The sequence below is a fragment of the Vipera berus genome, assembly GCF_964194415.1.
Source record: "Vipera berus genome assembly, chromosome: 16".
Lineage (NCBI taxonomy): Eukaryota > Metazoa > Chordata > Lepidosauria > Squamata > Viperidae > Vipera > Vipera berus.
In genome coordinates, this window is record NC_138219.1 from 899,782 (window position 1) to 920,654 (window position 20,873).

At 46.7% G+C, this 20,873-nt stretch overlaps 1 protein-coding gene across 3 annotated transcripts in view; it reads right to left on the reverse strand.

The window, feature by feature from the left end:
- PC (pyruvate carboxylase) overlaps positions 1–20,873 on the reverse strand; it is a 144,102-nt gene that overhangs the window by 72,800 nt on the left and 50,429 nt on the right. For all 3 annotated transcript variants that reach the window (XM_081340388.1, XM_081340389.1, XM_081340390.1), the window contains 6 exons: positions 19,326–19,491; positions 6,764–6,909; positions 6,324–6,441; positions 5,682–5,833; positions 5,075–5,193; positions 1,230–1,392 (listed from right to left, as the gene is read on the reverse strand). In XM_081340388.1, the coding sequence (XP_081196514.1) occupies positions 1,230–1,392; positions 5,075–5,193; positions 5,682–5,833; positions 6,324–6,441; positions 6,764–6,909; positions 19,326–19,491 (864 nt within the window). The remainder of the gene's footprint in view (positions 1–1,229; positions 1,393–5,074; positions 5,194–5,681; positions 5,834–6,323; positions 6,442–6,763; positions 6,910–19,325; positions 19,492–20,873) is intronic.

Genomic DNA, 20,873 nt, shown 5'->3' on the forward strand with positions numbered 1-20,873 from the left:
GCACTTGGGATAGGTTGGAGCCTTCGGATCTGGCAGCAGAAGAGACTGACCTGACTGTGCCTCTGCCTGCCCCATAGAAAGCCACTGGGAAGCTGCCGGGGGAGTCAGAAGTCACCCACGATGGGGGCAGCTGAGAGAGATGACCTGCAAAGCACTAGACACCCCCCTGACGTGGGGCCTGCTGCTTTCAGGGCGTCTCCGAGCAGCCAGGGCAGACGGAGCTGAGCTTCGGGCCAGCAAGCGGCTGGAATAAATAGGCCTCCCAGCAAAAGAGCCGCCAGCAGTGATGACGGTTGGTGAGAGGCAGGCAGCGAAGCCAGCAGCTTCTGTTTTCGTCCCCCATTCCCGACCCCCCGGCTGCACCTTCAGCAAAGCAAGAGGGGATGCTGGGCTGGGGGAGGACAAGAAGCCCTCAGCCCCACAATCCACGGGGGGGGGGCTGCGCTTGCATGGAGAGACTCCCTGCCATTCTCTCTGCAAGACCGCACAGGCTCCAGAGAAGAGGCTGCAGCGCTCGCAGGGGCCAGAGGCGAGGCCCTGGCGACTCCTGGCAGAGGAGCACCCAAAGCGGCCATCACAAGCCCTCCCCGTGTGATCCTGCTGGGCCAAGAGATCCCCAAAAGCTAGAAATGCAGAAATGACTGGACATTTCCAGCGACTCGTGGGAGGGCGGAAACACCCTGCCCACAACCACCAAGAGCTGCTTGCGTGCCATCCGGGACCCTGTTTAACGGCACCCTCTCCTGTCAGAACCCCACAGCACTCTTTCAAAACGCGAGGAGGAGACGGCTGCGGAGAGAGGCCGAGAAAGGAGGAAGTTTGCCATTCCCCTAAACAGTCTCTGATTAAAATTTATATATTCCAGAAATTTGGAGGAGAGAGCACATAAACAAACATTTGCTCCAGAAAATTGTGCAGGTACAAATTTGGTCAGCAACTTAGGAAGATGCTTGATTTATTTTTCTGTGTTCTGTAAATCTAATGTTTTTGCTGCTCTGTGCAAATGTGAATCCCTCAGTCTTTCATTCCTTCCTTCAAGCTGTGCAGGAAGAAATTAATTTTATTTATAATTTTCTGATAGTCTGCAGTAAAAGGAAGTGGTGGTGGGGGGTTGGGAACATCTCAAAAATAAAACCCTAGTCACACACTTATCTGAACGAGTCCACCTTGTTATCTTCTCCAAGCCAGAGATTTTGGGGACAGAAAACTGCCATACTGCAGCCCCCTACCTCAATCCGGCCCGTGTCGGGCTGGAACCCACGAGCAGGATCCTCGGTCGTCACGCGGCACTGGATGGCGCAGCCGTTGATGCTCACATTCTCCTGCTTCAGGCCCAGCTCTGGCAGACTCTTTCCCTCGGCGATGTGGATTTGGGCGTGGACAAGATCCACACTGCAAAGCATAGGAGAGCGCAGCTGAGACCAAGCTACGGCTGCAGAGAGAGCCACAGTGGTGCCAGACCCAGGTGGCTGGCTGGAGAACACAGGACACCATCTCAGAAGCAAAGAGTTATGGGCACAGCGCAGGGAGCTCAAGAAGCTTGGCTTTAGGAGAACCTTAGCCTTCCCCAGTGAGGCAAAACTATGCATCTGAAGATGACCATCGAACACAGATAATAGGGTTGGGAGGAACCCTAGAGGTCTTCTAGTCCAACCCCCTGCTCAAGCAGGACATCCTATACCATTTCAGACAAATGGCTGTCCAGTCTCCACTTGAAAACCTCCAGTGATGGAGCATCCACAGTGATGGAGGGAAGTCGTTCCACTGGTTGTTAATTGTTCTGTCAGGAAATTTCTCCTTAGTTCTAGCTTGGATCTGTCTTTACTGATCTTCCACCCGTTACTTCCTGCCCTGCCCTCGGGGGCTTTGGAGCAGGGCTTTTCAACCGGTGGTACATTGGCACCTGGCAGGTGGCACGCAACCCTGCCCAGCCTAGCCAAGTGTAGCGGGGGAGGGAATGAGCCAAAGTGGCTCAGCGCAGGATTTGCCATTTCCCTTATCCACTAATTTAGCCACTTTGTCAAAGAAAGCAATAAGGTTTGTCTGACGTGTTCTGTTTTTGATGAACCCATGCTGGTTTCTAATAATTGTCTTTGTTCGCTTCACAAATGCGCTGCTTGATTATCTTTTCCAGGATCTTCCCAGGTATTGATGTTAGGCTGACTGATCTGTACATTTCCTGGATCTAATTGTTTCCCTTTTTGTAGATTGGAACCACATCAACTCTTTTCCAGTCCTCTGGTATGTTCCAGGAGTTTTGAAAGATTCTGTTCAGTGGTTTCAACTTCACATCTGCCAACTTCTTCAGAACTCTGGGATGTAAACCTTCTGGTGATCTGAACTCATCTAGCATAGATAGGTGTTCTCTTACCATTTTCTTGCCTATTTTGACTTGCACTCCTATTCTGTCTGCCCCGGTGCTGCTTCTGATGGGTTGGGCTACTTTTTCCTTTTGTGTGAAGACAAATACAAAGAATGAATTAAGCCATTCCACTTTCTACCTGCTACCCCTTGCCGTCTTCCCCCACTTGTGGACCAATTGTTTCCTTGATTTTTTTTCTCGTTTCTGAAAGAAACGATTTAAAATTATTTTTGGCTTTTGTTTCATGTCTTAGTTCATTCTGAGGCTTAGCTTTCCTGACTTCATCCTTGCAGATTCGGGCTTTTTGCTGGTAATCTATTTTAGCTATATGTCCCTCTTTCAATTTATATCAAGAGGGAGATGTCTTGTGGCTGGTGGGTGGATGGATGGATCAACATGAGGAACCTTTTTCTAGAAGAAAATAAATAAATAAAGAGGCACACACAAATGAGCTGGGAGAACTCTGGTGGAAGGCTGGGGACCAAGGCTGCTTGAGCCTTTAAAACAAGCAGAGTCTTCTGGCTGGCACCATTCGGACTCTGATCTTTGTGCAGATGGATCCTAGCTTCTGGTTTTAGACAGGGAAGAGATCATTTCTGCAGGGCACAGACTCCCTTCTCCTTCCTGACCCATTAAACCCATTCATTCCTGAGAGATCCACTACTTCTAGAAGGAGATGACCACTAGGACATTCTTCACCCAAGACCTCCACTGTCCACCCAGGGGTTCTTGCTTCGTCCTCTGTCTGACTCTTTGATGCACAGGACAATCCTTTGGCCTCCCTTCTCTTCTGCAGCTTAGGAGATCTGGCTCTGGAAGGACCGATCCCAGAGGGGCAGAGTTAGCATCTTGTAAATCACCCCCAGGCTGGGTCAGCGGCAAACTGGGCACAGAGGTCCTGGCTCTTGGGCACCCTTCTCTGCTCAGTCCCCCAACGCACCTTCTCCAAATGGCCTCAGCCTGGAAACAACCATGCTTTCCCCCCCCCCCCCGCCCCACAGGCAAAGGGGGCCTCACCTTCACAGAGAGGCGCTGTGCACAGCTATTTCTAACTAAAGGTTGATGTAAGAGATCTTCCTCCTGGTCTCACATATAAAAGCATCTATCTGCAGATTGATTTTTTAAAAATGGCTTCATATTTTTGTGGGGCTGTAAAAGCCCTGGCTGCCTCTTGGGCTTTGGGTCCCTCTAAGGGGAAGGGGTCCCTCATCACAAGAGAAACTGGGGCTGGCACTGCCCTCCTTTGCCAGACAGCCCTGGCCAGAATCCACCCAAAGAAACCCAGTTAAGCACCACACGGAGCTGCTAGGAAGAAAAGAGAAGAGAAGCCCAATTTAACCATTTGGCAGGATGACATCAATAAATCAAGACGGATATTTGGCCCATTTGCTTTCAATCCTGGACCGTCCCACACAGCGGCTAGGAAGAAAAGCTAAGAGTTTTGATTTGCCTTTGAGTGGCTTAAGAGGCCCCGTTTCAGCAACACCCCAATTTCTACAGCACAGAAGTCCTTGCTTCAGGGTTCACTCTCCAGACTCTACCTGATGCCCTCCTGCTCCAAACTCTGCAAGGGGGAGCCCATCTCGGCCTAGCAGGCCATCATCCAGCTTACTCAAAATGTGACCCCCAAACCTCTGCTCTGCAAAGCCAGCCTTGATCCGCTGACTTCTTTGCCTCTCCAGTCCTCTTCTGTGAAAATGGAAGAGTCTCCCACAAGAAGATGTTGAGCTTCCTTCCAATACCACCGGTGGTGATTTGGCGTAGCTGTTCAGCCTCTGAACTGAAAGTTGTTTGGCATCTTCACAGTCTTTTCTTTTAGAAGCCAACATGCTAGCCAGGCCTGGAGCTCCGGTCAACCCGTGTCCCTTTCATTTCCTCCTTCCTCCCTGCCTAATAACGCCCCGTTGCCACTTGGGAGGCACCATCCTGGTCTCCTCCCCCCCAGCAGTTCTTCTTGTTCTCAGGTGAGAAGACGCCGTAAGCACCGTGGGGCATGTCTGCAAGTGCTTCTCCGTCGTCATCTTCACTTTTCCTTCTTAAAGTACCAGCAGGAGAAAAATGTTTTCTTCTTGTTCCTTTCTCAGGCGCTCCCGATAGCCAAGCATTTCCTCTCGACTTAGGGGAAAACTTTGCTGGGGTCAATTAAGAGTGTCCTCTGTAGTCCTGCTGGCCACATGAGCGCAGAAGTGGCTCTCTCGGCTAAGCCACGGAGATAAGCACTGGCCCCAAGTCGGACACGACTGGACAGGGGAAGTCATTTAGGACAGGGGTCTCCAAAACTGGCAACTCTATGAATCCCATACCGGCTGAGGAATTCTGGGAGTTGAAGTTCACCTTAAAGTTGCCAAGTTTGGAGAACCCAGATTTAGGAGACAATCTTGGTTCCCCGCAGAGTCCAGCTGACCATCCTTCAGAACCATCATTTTTCTGGTCTCTTCTCTCCTCTTCTCGTTCAGTTCCCTGGCAACTCCTCTTGCTCCCCCCCCCCAATTTGCATTCTTAATGAGCTCACTCCCTGGAGTGAGGGAGGTTGCCCTGCACTCCTCTTGCTGCCCACAATCTGCAATTATTGTATCACCTCCTACGGCTGGGCCTGACTCCTTTGAGTCCTCTGGAGGAGCAGCCAGGGCACTCCAGATCACCAGGAAGCACCACAGAATCTTAAACACCAGTTAACAACAAAACCTCGGGGGGGGGGGGAGAGACACTTACTCTGTGATCTCTTCTGTCACCGTGTGCTCAACTTGAAGCCGGGAATTGACCTCAATGAAGTAATGTTTGCCATGTTTGTCCAACAAGAACTCCACCGTGCCAGCATTTTCATATCCAACCTACAAAAAGAAGGCAGTAGATGGAATTTCAGTAGCATATACAGAAACGTCATATATGAATACGGCCACACTCCACGTTCAAAGCTTAAGAGAATTTTTATACTAGAGGAAAAAATTCCGACAGAAATCTGTGATCCAGGATGAGATGAGTGGAATTTTCCTCTTTTTCTAGCTGGCCTCCAGCAGCTCAGAACAATATTTAATTTATTTATTGGCAGATAGGGAGGAGAGGAGGAGAAAAGCAGGGCTGCATTTTGCCGAGAGCAGTCTGCACAGAAAGGGTCCGAGCTGGCCATGAAAATTCTTCCGTGGCCATCTCAAGGCCCTGGGCAGCTTTTGCCAAACACAAAAAGGCCAGGCTGAGCGGGAGAAAGACTGGGGGATCCCATCCCTTTGCTCAGGGGCACCACAGCCTCTAGCTGGGGACCCCCTCGCTGACCCCTGGAGCCCCCGCCCCCCAGATGGCTGGGCCGCTTGCAGCCCCTCACCTGCTTGGCTAGGCGGACGGCGTCAGTGGTGAGCTTAGAGCGCAGCTGGGAGTCGAGGAAGGCGGCTGGGGCAATTTCCACCACTTTCTGGTGCCGACGCTGGATGGAACAGTCCCTCTCGTACAGGTGCACCACGTTCCCGTGCTGGTCACCTGCCCAGGAGGAGGAGAAACCGGGCCAGAGATGAAGCTGGGCCAAGGTGGAGGCTCCCTCCCTGTCGGGGGCAGGACAAGCCAGCTGTGCTGAGCGGGCAGCCTCTCTGCACCGGAAGCGCTTCCTTGGCAGGCTGGGCCCTCCTGACTCTCCGCTGGGAACTGTCTGTATCGAGGGAGGAATTCCCTGCCACACCCCACACCTTCGACTGAGTCACCCAAATTGTTAAACTCATAAATTATCTGGCCAGTATATTTCTTTAGTCAGAAGACCTGTTTAGCGTAATTAATTTACTTTTCTGGTCAATGACCAGAATAAACATGTTATGTTTCTCTTAATTAAATCGTTTCAGCAAAATTAATCTTCTTCTTATATAATTTATAATAAAGTATTTATTTTTCCACCATCTTTCTCAGATTACCGAAACCATCTCTCACTTCTACCCTCCAGACAAAGAGGGGACACACATCTACGTATTTCGTTCCATACCCAAAATCTGGACTTCGATGTGTCTTGGCTTCTCCACGAACTTCTCCACAAAGAGAGCACCATTGCCAAAAGCGGAAAGGGCCTCGGAGAACGCCCGGGTGTAGTTCTCTTCCAGCTCCTGCCCAGAAAAAGGGGGATCCGGCCTGACACCCCGTCCTCAACCCAGGCCCTCCTGTCCCCAGCTGGTGACGCCCCCCAACACTTCTGCCCCACCAGGGGACACAAAAGGAGCCTCCTCAAAGGTTGCATTATTTTTGGCAATCAGGTGTCCCCTGGGCAACGGTGTTGTCACCGACAAATCCTTTCAACCTGGAATTACCCTTCAATTAGCTTTGTGGGTGCTTCTGACACAAATATGGACAGCCTCCCCCGCCGAGACCTGCTTAGGCCCAGCTTCTTCCCTGAGTTCAAGGCCCCACAAGCCGAGCCACGTGCCCTACCTCGTAGCTGCGCACAACCCTCATGCCCCGTCCTCCTCCGCCATAGGCAGCCTTGAAGATGATGGGGAAGCCGTACACCTGCGAGAACTCCTGCGCCTCGCTCAGAGAGGAGATGGGGGCGTCTGTCCCGGGGACCACAGGCACTCCTGGGGAGGAAAGAGGAGTCCCACTGAGTCCCAGCTGCTGCGGGTGCTCGCCCCACTCCGCAGCGCCTGGACTGGTAGCCCTGATTGGATGTGTCTGGGGCGGAGGATTAAGGAACACCTGTCTCCAAGGCCTCTGCCCAGTCCTGTCCTGTCCAGCCGTCTCCTGGAGTAGAAGGAGCAGAAGAGCTATGGGAACATGGAGCTGATCTTGAGGAAGGTGTAAGAGAGGAACTGAAAATCACCTACTACAAGGTCGGTATCCTTTGTAAGGACAGTTAGCAGAACCGTGGAAGCCTCTCCAAGTTCCTCCCTCTCCTCTCTTATAGTAAACACACCAAAGTGAGATTAGGAGGAGTTTCTTTCTCCAGACTGCCCTCATCTTCCGAGGCCCCTGGACCGCTCTCTCATACCTTTCCAAGGCCAACTCTACAGCGATTAACTGGGGCACTGAAAGATCCCAACTCACATCAGCAGTCCAAAAAAGCGATTGCCTCTATCAAAAGCTTGAGACCTCAGGATGAAGAGGATCCTGAACAAGTCCTGCCCTAATCTGCCAAAATGGGGACTCATGTGGTTCCTGTTCTCTGAATTTTGTTGCCGGGGGACCAGAGCACCTCAGCTCCAACAAGATGGTGAACTCCTACCGGAAGTGAGCAAACTCGGCACAGGAAGGACCAATTTCAAGGCTGCTGCCTCCCCGAGTCACCTGTCCTGCAGGCTAATCCTGCCTAGACCCTCATGCAGCTCTTCCCTCACCTCGGGAGACCTCCTCTGAACTTGCTCCAGTTGGTTACAGCGCTGTCCTTACGGCACACCGGCTCCAGACTCCAAATGACCATAAGATAGTAGAAGTACAGAGCTTCCGGTGGCGACGCGACGCTGAAGACAGCCATTTGTAGGCTGTCCGCTCCGCGGCTTTGTAGAACCGCCGAAAACAGCGCCGATCAGCTGTTTCAGCGGTTCGGAAGCCCCCTCCTCGGGAGAAGAGGAGGGGGTGAGTACCCAGGTAGGGGTTGAGCTCTCCGAGGCCGCCTGAGCTTTAAGTTCGGGCGGCTGAAGGATCGAGCCCCCCCCGAAGCCTGGGTTTGCTCCGGGCTGCGCAGCGTTTCTGCTCCGTGCTTTTGGGAGCAGAACAAAGCGTTAGCAACCACCCCTGCCAGCAGGAAAGGATTCTGGAGTGCGAAGACGCAGGCAGAGCGATACAGGAGATCAAGGTGAAAGTGGATTTTTGTTCTTTAGCTCAACGGATTTTATAGACTCTGAAAGTGAAAGTGCGTAGCAAGTAAAAGATGGCGGCTAAATCTTCCAAAGTTCTCAGGAGTGCGGGGGCTTCCCCGGTGCAACAGTCCTCGTTGCAAGCTTTATTGCCTCCTGCACCTGCTCCAGCACTGACAGTTAAAGACTTGCAGGATGCTTTGGAAAAGCACTCACAACAAATAGCAGATATTATAGATGAAAAGCTGGATGACAAGTTGCCAGAAAAGTTAGCTGAAGTTATGGATGAAAAGCTGGAGGAGAAGTTCACAGAAATGAGGGCAGACATCTTGCTCGCACTTCAAGGTATGGCTTTATGTATTGAACGCTTGGACGAAAGAGTGGAAGATCTTAGCCAAAATAATTCCAGATTAGAAGCAAAAATGTTAGAGACTGAAAATGTGGTGGATAAAATTGACAGCGACTTGACCTTGGTCCAGTACCATGAGATGGAGTTTGCTATCAGGATCAGAGGCTTAAAAGAGAATCCTAAAGAAGATTTGAAGCAAATAGTCTCTGAAGCTTTGGAAGGGGTACTGGGACAGTCAGCAGCTGAAATCGTGGGAAACATAGACAAAATCTTTCGTGTGAATTCATGGATTGCAAGGCAAAGGAAGTTACCTAGAGATGTGGTTGTTTACTTTACAAAGAGAGCAATCAGGAATGAAGTCATCCAAGTTTCTTATAATACTAAGCTTGTGGTTGCTGAACAAGAAGTCTTGGTTCTAAAAGAGATCCCTCCAAGAATTTTAAGGAGAAGGAAAGATTTTGCTTTTCTGGCACAGGAACTTAGGAGACGTGATATCAAGTTTAGATGGGAGATACCAGTGGGTATGGTGGTGATGTATGAAGGCACGAGACATCGTCTTATCACAGTGATGCAGGCACGTGATTTTTATAGCAATGTTTTAAAAGCAATCCCCTTACCACTTTTGGAATCTACAAAGAAGAATGGCGAGGGAAAGCCTCAAGACGCTGAAGGAACAACGCAGGCAGATGAGAAAGCTACAGGAGTGGATCAAATTACAGTTTCATCGGAAGATGCCAGAGACCAGAGGATGACGCGTGCTGCTTTGAGACGAGCGAGACGAGAGCAAGAACAGGACCAGCAGAAAGTTATGGAACCCCCAAAGCGTACCTATAGCGAAGCTGTGGGAGGGGTGCGGCCTAAGGAAGTTAAGGGACTCCTGGAAGACGCGCTCCGGAAGCTTTGGGTTGCTAAGGATGGCGACTAAGTTTCTAACTTGGAATGTTAATGGCTTAAACTCACCACAGAAGAGAAAGAAAATTTTTCAATATTTAAAACAATTTAAGACTGATGTTATTTGCTTGCAAGAAACACATATTAGGGCTATGGACCAAAAGTACTTATTGAACTCTAGATTGGGTACACAATTTATTGCTTCTGCAATGAATAAGAAGAATGGAGTGGTTATCTATGTCAAGAATACTATGACAGCGGAGTTAATAGAAGCAGACAAACAAGGAAGATATGTTATAATAGATTTGTTGCTAGAAGGCAAAAAAACGCTTTTGGTTGGACTGTATGCTCCTAATCAACAACAAGCTGATTTTTATAGTTCATTACACAGCAAGATCACTCAGTTGGATTATAAATCTTTTATTTTTATGGGAGATTGGAATGGCATCTTGGATGTACAACTGGACAAGTGTAGTTCTTTTAGGCGTACTCCAAGCCACGCTAGATTGCCTAAATCTTTTTTTGAGATGAAGGATGATTTGGAGTTGCGAGACATTTGGAGAGAAAGACACTCACAAGAAAAGGATTATACTTTTTTTTCTGATAGACATCAATCTTTTTCCAGGATTGACTTTATATTAACGACTAATTATTTTTTTTCCAGGATCAAGAAGATAAAGATTTGTCTAAGAACTATGTCTGATCATAGTCCAGTCTGGTTAGAGATTGACAAGGACAATAGAGATAGGTGCTCTTGGCGTCTAAATGAGAACCTGTTTAGAAATCAGGGAAACGTGGAAGAATGTAAAAAACAGATGAAGGTCTTTTTTGAAACTAACATGAATAAGGGTACCTCTATGGACATGGTTTGGGATGCTAGCAAAGCTTATATGAGAGGGGTGTTAATATATATGAACAACAAATACAGACGTAATTTGGAATTTAGGAGGAAAGAACTAGAGAATGAAATTAGGGAAAAAGAAAAGGCCCTAATTTTGAATCCATCGGATGTGAAGATCAAAGAGGTTATTAATTTGTTAAGAGGACAGTTTGACAAGTTGATGGCTGATCAGGTGGCAACTAACTTACGGTTTGCTAGGCATAATACTTTTTGTAATGCCAATAAACCAGGTAGATGGTTAGCTTACATGTTAAGGAAGAAGCAAAGGGCTTCTAATATAGATAAAATAGAACATAAGGGTAAGGTTGTGTATCAACAGGATCTTATTAAGGAAGCTTTTGTGGACTTTTAATTTAATTTAATTTAATAATTTAATAATTTGATTTCTATACCGCCCTTCTCCCGAAGGACTCAGGGCGGTGAACAGGGCAATACACAATAAAAATCAGATACAAAGATTAAAAAACCATTAAAAACCAATTAAACATCATGCCCATAAAATCAATACATATTAAGTTAAAAATTTTAAAAAACCCAACCCCACCCCGTCAGACCAGGCCAGCTTGTTCGAAAAAGAATGTTTTAAGATCGCGCCGGAAGGAGCGAAGTTCGGGGGCCGTCCGGAGCTCAACCGGTAAGCTGTTCCAAAGGTCTGGCGCGCCCACAGAGAACGCTCTCCCCCTGGGGGTCGCCAATCGGCATTCTTTGATCGGCGGCACCCTGAGGAGGCCCTCTCTGTGGGAGCGCACTGGACGGAGGGACGTTGACGCCGGTCGCAGGTGTTGCCGTAGGTAATCCGGACCCATGCCATGAAGGGCTTTGTACGTCATAACTAACACCTTGAACCTCACCCGGAGAGCAACCGGTAGCCAATGCAGCTCGCGGAGCAGAGGTGTAACATGGGAGTATCGGGAAACTCCCAAGACAACTCGCGCGGCTGCATTCTGCACCAGCTGGAGTCTCCGGGTGGACCTCAAGGGCAGCCCCATGTAGAGAGCATTACAGTAGTCTAGACGAGAGGTCACGAGCGCATGAGTGACTGTGCGCAAGGCATCCCGGTCTAGATAGGGCCGCAACTGGCGCACCAGGCGAACCTGGGCAAAGGCCCCCCTAGTCACAGCTCCAATATGCTCTTCCAAAGAGAGCTGTGAATCTAGAAGGACCCCCAAGTTGCGAGCCCTATCTACGGGGGGTAATAGCTCACCCCCCATGGCCAATGATGGGATAATCGGAATTTCCCGGGATGCCGGCACGAACAGCCACTCAGTCTTGTCAGGGTTGAGTCGAAGCCTGTTCCTCCCCATCCAGACCCGGACCGCCTCCAGGCAACGGGACATCACGTCGAGGGCATCGCTGGGGTGGTTTGGGGTGGAAATAAAAAGTTGGGTATCATCAGCATATTGGTGATACCCAACTCCAAAACCACGAATGATCTCACCCAGCGGCTTCATATAGATGTTGAACAGGAGAGGCGAGAGAACCGATCCCTGAGGAACTCCACAAATGAGAGGTCTCAGGGTCGATCTCTGCCCCCCTGCCAACACCGACTGCGAACGTCCCAGGAGGTAAGAGGAGAACCACTGGAGAACCGTGCCTCCCACTCCTAACCCCCTGAGACATCGCAGCAGGATACCATGGTCGATGGTATCAAAAGCCGCTGAGAGGTCTAAAAGGACTAGGACAGAGGAACAACCCCTGTCCCGAGCCCGCCAGAGATCATTCACCAGCGCGACCAATGCCGTCTCCGTGCTGTACCCGGGCCTGAAACCCGATTGGTACGGGTCTAGGTAGTCAGCTTCCTCCAAGAACAAAGGGAGCTGATGCGCCACCACGCTCTCAACAACCTTCGCCAAAAACCGAAGGTTGGAGACCGGACGATAGTTGTTTAAAATTGCTGGGTCCAAGGCCGGCTTCTTGAGGAGGGGTCTCACCACCGCCTCCTTCAAGGTGGCGGGAAAACTACCCTGACTCAAAGAAGCAGTAATCACTGCCTGGAGCCAGCCTCGTGTCCCATCCCGGGCTGCATAAGTCAGCCAGGAGGGGCACGGGTCCAACAAACACGTGGTGGAGCTCAGCTTCCCCATGATCTTGTCCACTTCTTCAGGGGTCACAGGATCGAACTCTTCCCAGATTAAATCGACAAGACCGCCCGTATCCTCTTCGACAGACTCTGCCCAGTCGGAGTCCAAACCGGTCCGGATCCGAGCGATTTTGTCCGACAGAAATCGACTAAACTCCTCGGCTCGACCCTGCAAGGGTTCCTCCCTCACCTCCTGATTAAGGAGAGAGCGAGTCACCCTAAACAGGGCGGCCGGGCGATTCTCTGCGGACGCAATGAGGGTGGCAAAGTGGTTAGACCTAGCCACCCTCAATGCTGCGAGATAAGTTCTCGTAAATGACCTTAGTCGTAACCGGTCGGATTCGGATCGGCTGGACCTCCAACAGCTCTCTAGGCCCCGTCTCTTCTAAATTATATGCTAAAGATAAGATTAATGAAGTAGATATTGATGCATATTTGAGGAATGCTAATATCCCGGTTCTTACACAAGAACAAAAGGAAGAGATTAATCAATTGATAACAGAGGAAGAAATTCTTTTAGCAATTAAACCATTGAAGGTGGATAAAGCGCCAGGCACGGATGGACTGACTGCGGTGTATTATAAAAACTTACAATTGGAGATGATAAAGCCATTAAGGGAATTGTTTCAGACAATTCAAAGGGGAGGAGGGGTGCCTCCATCTTGGAGAACTGCTTTTATTTCTCTGATTCCCAAGGAAGATCAGGATGTCACTCAAGTAAGAAATTACAGACCAATATCACTTTTGAATACGGACTACAAGATATTTGCTAAGGTTTTAGCTAACAGATTGATGAGGGTATTGCAACAGATAATTCATAGTGATCAAACTGGGTTTATTAGTGGCAGACAAATGAAAAATAATGTGAGGCATATAGTAGATTTGTTGGAATTTTTGGAAAGGAACAACCAGATCCCTGCGGCGCTGATCTTTCTAGACGCCGAAAAAGCCTTTGATCAACTGGATTGGCAATTTTTGATGAAAGTATTAGATAAAATGAATTTTGGGGATAAATTCTTACAACCAATTAGGGCATTATATCAAAAACAAACAGCCCGTATAATAGTAAATAATAGTTTGACTGAAGTATGTAATATTGAAAAGGGCACAAGGCAAGGGTGTCCGTTATCACCTTTATTATTTGTTTTAACATTGGAGATATTATTGATTAAAATACAGAATTCGAAAAAAATTAAGGGAATTCAAATAAGAGATCAGGATTATAGATTGAGGGCGTTTGCAGACGATCTGGTTGTTACGGTGACTCAGCCAGAAAATTCTGTTGTGGACCTGATGGAGATAATAATGCAATATGGGAAGGTTTCTGGATTCAAGGTTAATATACAAAAAACTAAAATATTGGCTAAAAATATGACAGTATTGCAAAAGGCCCTTTTAGAAGGGTTAACTGGATTTGAGATTGTTAAAAGGGTTAAATATTTGGGGGTGTATTTGTCACCCTCAAATGCAAAGTTATATAAAAATAATTATGAAAAGTTATGGGGAAAAATTCAAAAAGAATTGGAGAGCTGGAAAAAATTACAATTGTCTTTACTGGGAAGAATTGCAGCAGTGAAAATGAATGTTTTGCCAAAATTTTTATTCTTATTTCAAATGATACCTATTCTTAAAAAGGATTCAAATTTGGAGGAATAGCAAAAGGGTATCAATAAATTTCTATGGGCAGGGAAAAGGCCACGAGTTAAATTTAAGATTATGCAGGATACGCGTGAAAGAGGTGGTCTTAAAATGCCCAATTTTAAATTATATTATGAAGCTGCTGCGTTGTCAGCAAGGGAGATTATTAAATCTTGAAGGTCACGACTTGTTATTTGGCTGGCATGCATATTTATTGTATGATAAGAAGGTAGATAATGTGTTTAAGGTGCATATTTTAAGACATGCTTTCTTGAGAGTTTGGAAAAAGTATAGACATAAGTTAAATTACAAGATACCTTTATGGGCAATACCGAAACACGCAATAGAAAATATAAATGTTGGGTTCAAACATGATGTGACTACATATAAGGAAATCCTAAGTTTGGAGAGGAACGTATGGTGTTTGAAGCTGTATAATTTTCTTTTTTTTTATTTAAAAAGTTTTACAATACATTTTGACTTTAATCCCCCCCCTCCCCCACCCCCACCCAACCCTCCCTATCCCTTCCCCCCATTCCCTCCTCCCCCCCCCCGACTTCCCAGAGCTAAATACAGGGTATAAAATCAAAAAACAAACATAAGCACCCCTATGTTATCAGCAATAAACTATTAATTCTATCTCCCTCTAGCTCATGTAAAATGAATACAAACAATATTAATATTACAAATAAAGTAAAAAAGAAAAAGAGAAAAACAGAAAAAGAGCTTTACTCAGAATAGATTTTCTTAATCCCAGTCCTTATTCATATTAATTTCAAAAAAAAAGAAAGAAAAAAAACTTTCACCTACTATTTACATTCTCCAACCTTTCTCTAATTTCTAAACAAATTCTCAGTTACGCGCCAAAAGCGCCTATCTATTAACCTTAATAATCTCCGTATAATTTTCTACGAGAAGAGAAGATTGTTCAAACCTGGTTTCAATATGGGCAATTACGGGCCAGGTGGAAAGAAGATTAGAAAATTGGTTTTTCAATGACTGATGAAAATCTGGTAAAGCAAATTAGAAATCAGGGTCCAGCACATATCAAACGGATATATCTTGCATTGATAGAAATTGACTCAGAAACAGAACTTGTTAAAGATTGTATGATAAAGTGGGCTCAGAATATTCAAGAAGTTATCACAATGGATACTTGGGAAAAGATCTGGGTGAGGAACGTAAAATTTAGGCAAGCTCAAAATTTAAGAGAGAACTTTTATAAAATGTTTTATAGGTGGCATCTAGATCCTAAAAAGCTTGCAAGTATGTATCCGAACTATCAACCTAAATGTTGGAGATGTGGTGGCGAAGACGCAACGTACTTTCATGTATGGTGGACCTGTAAAAAGGTTAAAGCTTTTTGGATTAAAATCTGGTGGAATATGCAGAAGATATTTAAGCAAAGGATAAAGTTTTGTCCGCAATTGTTTTTATTGGGCATAATTACGGATACTACTGTTGTGGACACTAAGTTGATGTTGAACTTAATTACGGCAGCAAGACTTTTAGTAGGTCAATATTGGAAGAAGGAGGAACTGCCGACTATAGAAGAATGGACTTTAAAAGTTTCTGACCTGGCGGAAATGGCAAAGATATCGGCTTATTTGAAAGACCATTTGCAACAACGTTATATTACGGAGTGGAAAAAGTGGATTGATTACATCCAGAACAAATATGGGACCAAAAAGTTTCATTTAGCATTTGCATAAGTTTTGATGTGATATTAGTATTGCTTGTAGTCATTTTATATGAGCTAGAGTGCGATAGACTTAATAGCTTATTGTTGTTAGCATATGGTTGTTTATGATTGCTTTTACTTTTATACCTTGTATTTAGCTCTGGGAAGTCGGGGATGGGGAGGAGGGAAGGGGAGGGGGGAGGGCTGGGAAGGGTTGGGTAGGGGGTGGGGGGAGGGGTTGTTAAAGATAAAATGTATTGAAAAACTTTTTAATAAAAAAAAAGATAGTAGAAGTACAGTTGCATACCACCATTTGAACAAGAGCAACATGAATGAAAGGGAGCTTAATAAACCATCATGGATGAAATTGCTGTAGTCTTCAGCCAAGGTGGATTAAAACAGAAACAGTTTGCAAGATGCCCAAATCAGCAAATATTAGATCCTGAGCAAAGCCCAGGATCGCCACGAGCAGCTATAGCTGATTGGCGCTGGGGATATAAAAGAAGGGAAGAGAAGAGAGGATAAGAAAGGGGGAGAGAACAGAGGATATAAAAGAAGGGAAGAGAAGAGAGGATAAGAAAGGGGGGAGAGAGAATATAAAAGAGGGATGAGAGAAGAGGCGATATAAAAGGAGGAGTGAATCTGGTTTCTCAATTGACTTAGTTTGTCAGAAGGTTGCAAAAGGGGATCACATGATCCTGGGACACCGTAACCATTATAAATATGAATCAGTTGCCAAGCATCCAAATGTAGATTGACCCTGGGGATGCTGCAACGGTCATAAGTGTGAAAAATGGTCATAAGTAACTTTTTCAGTGTCGTTGTAACTTTAAACAGTCACTAAGGGAACTGTTGTAAGTCAAGGATTTTTTTCTTTTTTTCCCTTTTTTTTGGTCAAGTTTTTGACACCTTGCTAGGTGACTGGTGGTACTCAAATATTGCCATATCCTAAAACTGGTACAATCTGTGAAAAGGTTGAAAAGCCCTGGTCTTCAAAGGGGGATGATTTCACGTTTGAGACCAGTTACACCTGAAACCCAGGCAGGACGGTGACCTTAGCTGCAATATTGGCTTTAGCTCCCCATGTAAGCCTCCCATACAGTTGTCTGCAAGATGATCAACTTGAGGTTGATACTGGCCAAAAGTCTGGAATGGACAATGCAGCAGGCAGGTTGCAGATATTTAAAAAAGGAGGCACGGCTCTATGTTCCAGTGCTTCAGAGCAGGCCTGTCCTTCTCTGCAATAGCGATAGCCCTTAGACTTATAATAATAATAATAATAATAATAATAATAATAATAATAATAATAATAATAATAATAATAATAATAATAATAATCCTTTATTGTTAAAGTACAACATGTGTACATTGAGATTAGCTAAGCCTCCCCCCCCGTGCTCTCTCCCCCCAACACACAGTGACAACAAACCCTCCATCCCACCACTCTCTTAGTGGTTTACACAGTCAGCATACTGTCCCCAACAATCTGGGTCCTCATTTTACTGACTTGGGAAGGATGGAAGGTTCAGTCAACCTTGAGCCGATTAGAATCGAACTGCCAAACTGCTGGCAGGCAGCAGAATTAGCCTGCAGTACTGCATTCTAACAAGGGACGCAGTGGCTCAGTGGGTTAGGACGCTGAGCTTGTCGATCAGAAGGTCGGCAGTTTGGCGGGTCGAATCCCGAGTGCCGCGTAACAGAGTGAGCGCCTGTTACTCGTCCCAGCTTCTGCCAACCTAGCAGTTCGAAAGCACATAAAAATGCAAGTAGAAAAATAGGGACCACTACGGTGGGAAGGTAACAGCGTTCCATGCGCCTTTGGCGTCTAGTCATGCCGGCCACATGACCACGGAGACGTCCTTGGACAAGCGCTGGCTCTTCGGCTTTGAAACGGAGATGAGCACCGGCCCCTAGAGTTGGAAACGACTAGCATGCATGTGCGGGGGAACCTTTACCTTTACTGCATTCTAACCACTGCACCACCACAGCTCATCAATAGCCCAACTTCAGGGGATATTCTCCCCACCACCCCTACCACCCCAGTGTTCTTCTGAAAAGGGGATAAAACCTCAACCTATTTTTGGCCCCCAGTGACTGGCAATGGACACTTGTATGGTGGTTCCTTATTTTGGGTGCATCAAGAATAAACCACGTCAAAACAACCTGAGCTGTTTTTTAACAGGACAACTAATTTCGCTGACCATGGGAATAAAAAAGCACCACTAGCCTGATTCTCCCAAAGCAATTGCAACGTTTCCTGCAAGATTCAGAGAAGGTGACAAGATATGGATTGTTCAGCCTCTCTGTCCAAAATGGGGAAATTGTTGAGTGGTATGCTGCAGGGGTCATTCCCTGTGCAGTTCAAGATATTTATACATGACTGGGAAGGGAGGGTAGAAAGGGAAATTTGCTGATGAGGCAGCAAATGTGGGTGGATAGCACAATCATCCCTCCCCCTCTATTCTGAGTATCTCAAAAATAGGGGTGACACAATAGCAGTATTCCAGCATCTGAGGGGCTGCTACAAAGAAGAGGGGGTCAAATTATTCTCCAGACCACCAGAGGGCAGGAAAAGGAACAATGGTTGGAAACTGATTAAAGAGAGAAGCAACCTGGAATTAAGGAGAAACTTCCTAACAGTGAGGACAATTAATCAGTGGTTGGTTGCTTGCTTTCAGAAATTGTGGGTACTCCAACATTGCAGGCTTTTAAGAAGAGACTGGAAACTCACTTGTCTGAGATGGTATAGGTTCTCCTGCTTGAGGGGGGCGGGCTGGACTAGAAGACCTCCAAGGTCCCTTCCAGCTCTATTCTATTCTAAATCACACTGCATCCAGTGTGCATCCAGTGGGCCCTCCGTTTAGGAAGGCCATGTCCAGAATAGAGAAACAAAGATGAGGAGGGGCCTGGAGAAGCAACAGCTGCCTTTGAGGATCTACAGGGCTGTCATGTAGAATGCAAGGCAGATCCCTTGCTCAGAGCTGCTCTGAAGAACAGACCGGGAAACAAAAATTTAAAAGCAAAGTGCAATGGATGCCTCAGGAGTTGCTGGAATTCCTTTGCTGGAGGTATTGAACAGAGGCTGGGTGGGTTCCTCCACCAGGCTGGAATTGGACCAGATGCTCTCTTGGTCCTTCCAACCATTAGTTTCTAGGATTTAAGAATGCAAGTTTCATGGAACATAAGAGAATTAGCCAACATTGTTTTTAATTTTGAGTGTACTCTGAGAAACTGGAATAAAGTTAAAAGTGTATAAATGGGAGCGGGGCAGATCTGGCTTCTCCAGAATGGTCCAAGGCATCAATGTCTGCCTGTCTGTTGGAACTCTCTTGTATCCACCTGGACTAGAGATAAAGCTGGTCCCTCAGAACTCCAAGTAAGAAAGAAGCTTAAAGTTGCATGTAAGAAGGCAGGAAATTCCGTCCAAATGGAAAGAGGCTTATCTCTCTTGAGCAGGCAAAGTAGAAGAACTCTTGGTTAGTTTGGAAAGGGCTACTGGACTTCTGAACGGGAGAACTAGTTTCCCAGGAATGAAACCGTAAGAAGCGACTGTTTTAACCGTCTTAATCGATGGACTGCAATAAGCCATCTCTCTGGGCTTCTTGAGGAACTGGGTTTGGTCACTATTTAACAGCTTGCTTGGTGAGGCAAACCTTCTTACCGGCAGAAATAGCAATGGCGCGGGCCTCCACCTTGTCACCCATCTTGCGCACCACTTCGGGAGAGGGTCCAATGAAGCGCACCCCGGCTTCTAGGCAGGCCTGGGCGAAGTCAGCTCGCTCGGAGAGGAAGCCGTAGCCAGGATGGATTGCATCCACCGCATTCTCCTGGAAAAAGCAGGAAGCGCTGGAAATCTTTGCTCTCTCAAGCAAAGCAGCCCTGCAGTTTGTAAATTGGACAGCCTGTTTATTTAGAAAACCTACTTGCTGTTTCTCTCCTGCAAACGTGTCTAAAAGATCAAAAATATACATAAAAACACCTCCTGCAGGCACTGGTTTAAACATCTACTGAACTAAAACATAACTTTATGCTGAAAATCTTTGTGCAGAGACACATACTTGAAATAGATTATTTTCAACGTCTTGAATGCAAGATCACCCGTGTCAACCACATCTGCTTGCACAACAGGCACCCTTGGCCTGTTCCAGAAGGGCCCCCAATGCTCCAGAGAGGATTTAGAGGGAGAATCTCAGCAGCACATCTGTCTATCCCAAATACAGACCAAACACTTCACCAACAGCCATCAGCGGAGAGGAGAAGCAAAGTCTGCTCAGGCTTCTACTAGGGCAGAGGAACCGCCAAGGAACTGGAGCAACCAGCTCTTTGCTTTGCCCACTTTTCTTAACCCTCCTGCCTGTGCAGCTGTTGGGAAATGAAACTGCTCCTCCTGCACCCACACGATACTGAGCTGGAGGCACCCAAAATGAGCTGCTTGTGGAGGAGGCCGAGGCCCACTGGATTAGAAATGTCTCTCCCAGTGGTCAATCTGTAACTCGGGACCAGAGAAAATCACCTGGAAAACAGCTTGTCTTTTTAAGGGCGAGCAAGAACCTTTGCATCCACTGTGGCCCACAAGCACCCGGCGCAAACAGTACCGTGTTAGGTGTAGGGAAAGTGCGGTCGGTGTGTGCTCACATTTGGACATGCTGGGTCAATTTGACCCTGGGTCAATTTTAGCTCAATCTTTCAATCCCAAATAGGCCTACTGCCTATTGCCAGTCTCTTGACTAAAATTCCTTCACGTTAGCAGAAATCTGCAGTGAAAAGAGGACTGCTTCTCGTATAAATCTTTTACAGCCACGTAACTTCCTTTTTACAAGGAATAAATGGCTGCACTATCAGTAGACACAGAAATATCGAACCTCTCATAACAACAGGGAGAGATAAAACAAGAAAAGAAAATGTGTTGGCATCTTGGCAAAAAATTCATAGATTCTCTACCAAGAAGCTTCCAAGCAGTTTGAAGATGCCATAGCAAAGGATTCCTGTGCTGGGAAGGAGGTTGGACTAGATGCTCTCCAAGATCCCTTCCAACTCTTATATTTGACTCTGGGTCAACAAGAGTTCAGGATTTTTGTCCTTTGTCGATTGAGAATGTGGCGCTTCCTCAGATAACAAGGCCCTGAGCCATGTAGGTGTTGGAGGCTGATAAGCAACATCTGGAACTGCACCCAGCAGCTTTTGGGAGCCAGCCTCAGGGAGAAGAGGC